At 39.5% G+C, this 5796-nt stretch overlaps 1 protein-coding gene across 2 annotated transcripts; it reads left to right on the forward strand.

Moving 5' to 3' along the window:
• The first annotated feature begins 566 nt into the window (after positions 1–566).
• On the forward strand, positions 567–3307 carry LOC115661494 (probable 2-oxoglutarate-dependent dioxygenase SLC1). Of its 2 annotated transcripts, none has more exons than XM_056314825.1 (5): positions 567–824; positions 1189–1499; positions 1608–1855; positions 2320–2647; positions 2829–3307. In XM_056314825.1, exons 2-5 carry the CDS (start codon positions 1221–1223, stop codon positions 3075–3077), a joined length of 1104 nt encoding a protein of 367 aa, XP_056170800.1. In that variant the 5' UTR covers positions 567–824; positions 1189–1220; the 3' UTR covers positions 3078–3307. The 2 variants fall into 2 exon arrangements, with proteins under 2 accessions (XP_056170800.1, XP_030439624.2); XM_030583764.2 differs by having other exon boundaries at positions 570–834.
• Positions 3308–5796: the final 2489 nt, after the last annotated feature.

Genomic DNA, 5796 nt, shown 5'->3' on the forward strand with positions numbered 1-5796 from the left:
GAGAAGGCACGGGCAGTTGTGTCAAGCAGCTCGAACGGAGGCTGGCCGCGATGGCGGAGGAGCTCCAATGGGTTTCTCGAGCACAGGTGTCTTGTCTTGGGGAAGGAAGAAAGGGAAATAGGGCAAAAGAGGAAAATGGAAGAAAAAGAAAGGATAGAAAGGGTAAAAAATCTGGACCGTACGAAAAGCATTTATGATTTCGACATTTGAAATTACCGTAGTCCACTAAATGAACGAAGTTTTCATTGGATTGGAAATTTGGATGGAACCATAAACTCACATTGCATCTTCTAATTGAGTCGGATAAGAAAGAGGAACTACAAATGAAGTGCACGGCCGATATGAGCGGCATGCCTAGATGAATGAGAGAGAGAGAGAGAGAGAGAGAGAGAGAGAGAGAGAGAGAGAGAGAGAGGTTGTTCTGTAAAGGGTACACGAAAGTCTAGAGAAAGAGAACGAAAAAAACTGGGGGAGAGGTGATAATGTAAAGGGTACGTAATAAGTCGAGAAAGAGGACAAGAGAAGTGGGGTCGAAGTGTCGGTGGCTGTATGGCATGGAATTTTTGGAGCTGGGTCTCGTCTCCTCTTTTCTTGTCCCTCCTCGCTCGTGTTATGACCAGATCTTGTTCAACGGTTTATGGTGAAGGGATACGACTCTCGAGTTGGTCCATGCATACACGGGTCATCCTATTTTTAAATTCGTCCCATCTGTGGGTTTCGCGTGGACTCCATCTATAAATACACCAACATCTCTTCTCAATTTCCTCGCATCGTTCCAGTATTTTAATTCCTTGTCCCATATCTTACTCCTGCCCGACGACAAGGTTAGTCCAGGTATTAAAGTGCTTCCTGAAACATCTCTCTCTCTCTCTCTCTCTCTCTCTCTCTCCCAAATTGAACTCTTAAGTGGCGATCAAATGCATGCATGGATTCTGATGAGTGCTCTCCTAATTAAAGTTTTAAGATTGGGTGCACCCAAGAGGCGCTTTTTGATTGTGCGGAGACACAGATACGGTGATATTAGCAGTGATAGATTAGGTGGACACACGTGAGGTCCTGTCTTGCATGAGCTGGGTTTGTGCCACAATTCTTGGGACATAATAGACTTTTGCTCATCTTAAACGCACCACCGCACTGTGAATGGCAAGACTTACCGTCATGTATCTGACTAAACATTGTGTGTGGCAGGGTCACAGCTTCGAAGTGAGGTCATAGAGTTAATGTCTCCTTCCATTGCAATGAGACTTGAAGAGGAATTGAAGGATGCAGAGCGTCAGTACCAGAAAGGAGTAAAACAGCTATGTGCAGATGGCATTTCAAGAGTACCAAACAAGTATGTGTGGCCAGTTCAAGAACGACCAGTCAATGACCAACCGAAATCAAGCAAAGCCAAGCTCGTCAGTTTGCCTGTCATTGATTTCGCCGAACTACAGGGCCCGAACAGGCCTGAAGCCCTCAAGTCGCTGGCCAACGCGTGTGAACATTACGGGATTTTTCAGGTGGGTTGGCTCCTCCTAAACTGTGATTGGCTTCTGAATCCATACCTTTTCTTGAAATTGCTCAAAGGCCGATCGATGAATTTTGGTGGTCTATATGGTTGCATGCAGCTGGTGAATCACAGTATTCCTAGCGAAGTACTAAGCAGCATGGTTGAAGTGAGCAAGAGGTTTTTCGAGCTCCCGTATGAGGAAAGGGCAAGGTACATGTCCTCCAATATGTTTGCGCCAGTGCGTTACGGGACAAGCTTCAACCAGAACAAGGACAAAGTGTTTTGCTGGAGAGACTTCTTGAAGCTCACATGCCACCCTCCCTCGGATATCCTTACACATTGGCCTTCTTCTCCTACCGACATGAGGTATTACGACGTTATCTTCCAAACTTTTATGTATTAAACTGGCAGTGGATTCATGTCTTGATCTCGATCAAGAGTATTTGCAAGAAAAAAAAAAGTTAAACTTACTGTTTCTAATAATTATATGCTTGTATTTGAAATACACATTTTCATATTTTAGGCATTTATATGAGCACAATCCCTATTAAAAAAATTATTGCTGAGAACTTACAATGCAAACTCATTTTACTAGATCAAACCTCTCATGTATTGAGAAACCATGGAACTCTCATTGAGCCTACAAAAAGTACAGTAGTTCGACCCCAATTTTGCACTGTCATCACATGATTCTGTTCATAATGTCATCAATAAAGCGAGTCTTTGACTCTGTAAGATATCTTAGTTGGTGAGGGTCCATTGCTATTGCTAGCTTCTACTTCCCTACCAAGACTACATTATTCTAACGCTCAAAATCATGAATTAAAAAGTAAGTTGGCGGTTACCTACTCAAAAGAGGCAAAGCACTTGTTTCTAAAGCTAACGGAGGCCGTCTTGGAGAGCCTAGCCGTGAGGCTGATGAGGGACCAAATCATGTGCGAGCTCGAAGATGGAAGCCAGCTCATGGTGGTGAACTGTTACCCGCAATGCCCTGAGCCAGACCTCACACTCGGAATGCCGCCTCATTCCGACTACGGATTCCTCACTCTCCTCCTCCAAGATCAGGTCGAGGGCCTTCAGATTCAGCACAAGGATGAATGGCACACTGTCCAGCCGATCCCCGATGCCCTCATCGTCAATGTGGGCGATCACCTTGAGGTAAGGGTCAACATTGCATTATCAATGACATTTCATTTGTTAGTCCTCGATCTCATTAATTAGGGTCTATTCTTCCACCTAAAGAAAAGACTTTGGGATTAATTGCATCATGTGAAGATTAATTTTGCTATACTAATTAATACAATCATCTGAATATTCTTTGTTGTATGATATGTGGCAGATATTCAGCAACGGAAGGTACAAGAGTGTTTTACATAGAGTAACAGTGAATTCAACTAAATCCAGAATATCAGTCGCGTCCTTGCACAGTTTGCCTTACAAGTGCACGGTCCGGCCCTCGCTGGAGCTTATAGATGACAATGTGAATCCAAAGCGGTACATGGACACTGACTTCGCCAGTTTTCTTGCATACATCTCCTCCTGCGAGCCCAAGAATAAAAATTTCTTGGAGTCTAGGAAGCTGACTTGACTAGGTTCCACAATCCAAGAGTTGAAAAATGGATGCATTGTATTGACTTTTGTAGCATCAATTATTAAATAGTGATTGGGTGGAAAAGTTTCTGTCTTTCGTCCCTTTTTTTCCCAATTTGAGGGCTCTCTCAACTCTTGTTTGTTTTTTAGGATGAAGACCGGCAGTTTCCCTTCCAATACCGCAAATGTACTCGACTCCTATTATAAGTTCACATTCAGAATTTCCTAGTTATTGGGCCCACAATTCCCGTGACCATGTACATAACCGTCTTTCATCTATAATAGGAGACTGTGACATAAGAAAACCCAAAAAAAAAGCTTATTTAGTAGTTATGTTAGTAATTTCGTAAAAGAAAATCGTAGGTTAAGAAGATTAGAAAAGGCAAATCAACCAAGTTTGCTCAATGATCGACACAAAACCTAAGAATGTGCATACGACAAAACATAAAAGCATAAATAGGCTAGCAACCTAGAGGGAATAAATGAGACGACAATGTTCTTTGGGATTAGGTTTTGCAGTACCTGACGTAAGATACCGTGATCATGGGATGCGAAGGAACAGTAGCTATGGAATTGACTGCGCGACAATCTCGGAAGAAGCTGCAACTGCGGGAGTGGTTGGTCCTGTGGACACTGCATTGGTGAGAAAGATAGGAAGAGATTCTTGGCACATTTCCAGAGAGGGGAAGTCAAGTGACGAAATTCGGTGTCGAGACCATCATTAAAGAGCCCTGCAAGTTCACGGGCCAAATCAGAGGAGATGGTAGATACGGGCCGAACTGATATGGAGATAGGCTCAGAAGCAGCTAGCTAGCTTTGTCGTTTCTTCGGCTGGATCAATCTGAGAATCAACAGGTCAGCCGCTCTTGAATTATAACATATGGGAGCCAATCATCGACGCCTGTGATATTGCTGACAGTAGCACGATCCTGAGACTTAGAAGCAAAAGGAAAATAATTTTCCGTAAAAAAGTAACTTGCCTAGAGATATTTACAGGTCCGGTTGAAAAATAAGGCATTGATGTCCTTTATGCTTCTCAATATAACCCAATGAAAATACAAGGCAAAGATGCTTGATGAACTTATTACTCATATAATCTTTGGTTATGTTTGATAGTCAGGATAAAATTTAAAATAAGATAACATTTATTTTATCCTGTGTTTGGTTCAAGCCCAAGATGAGATAAAACCGGATATAACCTAAATAAAATTATCCCAAAGAGAAAGGTGGGATAAAGGTGAATAGGATTTTTCATATTTATGGTATAAAAGCTATTTTTCTCGAAACAAACTTTTTAAATAATAAAAATAAAATAATATTTAAATATAAAATAATATTTCAGTTATAATATTAAAAAGATAATTTAGAATAACAAAAAAATAATTTTCATTTTTATATATTCCTATATTATTTATATAATTGAATTTCTTTCTACTCTATGATATGTATTTAATATCTATATTATTACATATTTTAGGTATAATAGTATAGTTTATGAGTTGATAAAATTTTATAAAGGATTGATCGAAGGGAATAAAAATAAAAATAAAAAAGAGATGGAAAAATTTTTAAAAAAAATTGAGTAAATAAAAATGTGGTCCAGATTTTAATAAACAAATTCAAATTTGAAAAGAATCTTTCTGATTCTCAAAAAAAGAGGGGCAATGAAATTTCTAAAAAATCTACCCTCTCTCGTTTCCTACTCTTATGTATCTCCGGTTCATGACTCCTCCGTAGTTTTTTAGTTCATGTCAAAGTTCCATGAAAATGGCGAGAGAGTCTAAGCTTCTTCTCATTCGTAGCTCTCCGGTTCATGTCAAAAGTCCACAAAAGCAGCAACAAAGTCAAAACTCCTCCGTAATTTTGTGGTTCATGTCGAAGTTTCACAAAAGTAGTGAGGGAGTCCAAATACTATACTTTTCGTAATCGCAAAAGTGAATGATCATATTTTTATACTCTTCCTAAATTTGGCAGTGAATTATGAGAGATTTTTACAATATTCATTTGTGCATTTTCAAATTCATTTATATTGATATGTCATAAAAAATAAACAATGGACGTGATAAAATATGAAAATATCCGACTTTATTACTGCGATTCACCAAACAGTAGACAGGATATGGCAAATCCTTGGATTTTATATCCTATCCTCTCCAATCCTATCCGAGTTAGAAATCCGGACGACCAAATGTAGTCTTTGGGGATATGGATAACAAAGCCGAATCATAGAGTAATCAGGCGACTTGCAATATTATATCTCATATGGACTCTTTATTTATAGTGAGGCAAAAGGGAATTGATTAGTTACAAGTTAATTGTTATGGAGGCATTTATCCAACAGGAAAGACGCATCGATGCATACAAAACTGCTGCTAGTCCCAACTCAACAATGTGCCCATGTTTTCTTTCAACGACACCATTCTATTTTGGTGTGCCCCGACATGTGATTTGGGGTTGAATCCCGCCTCAAATAAAATTATAAATACCATGACTAAAAAATTCACCACCTTCATCTGATTGGGAAACCTTGATTGTTCACTCGAATTGATTTTCCACAAAGTTTTTAATTGACAAGAATAATTCAAAGGAACCAATTTCCTCTTTAGTGGAAATAACCAATAGTCATTGTGAAAAATCATCACTAAACACCACGAAAGATCCAAATTGTTGCAACAAAGAAACAGGGGCTGACCCCAATATATCACAATGTAATGGGA

The sequence above is a fragment of the Syzygium oleosum genome, unplaced genomic scaffold (assembly GCF_021117445.2).
Source record: "Syzygium oleosum isolate NSW1041296 unplaced genomic scaffold, Sole_v2.1 Sole_v2.09, whole genome shotgun sequence".
NCBI classification, from domain to species: Eukaryota; Viridiplantae; Streptophyta; class Magnoliopsida; order Myrtales; family Myrtaceae; genus Syzygium; species Syzygium oleosum.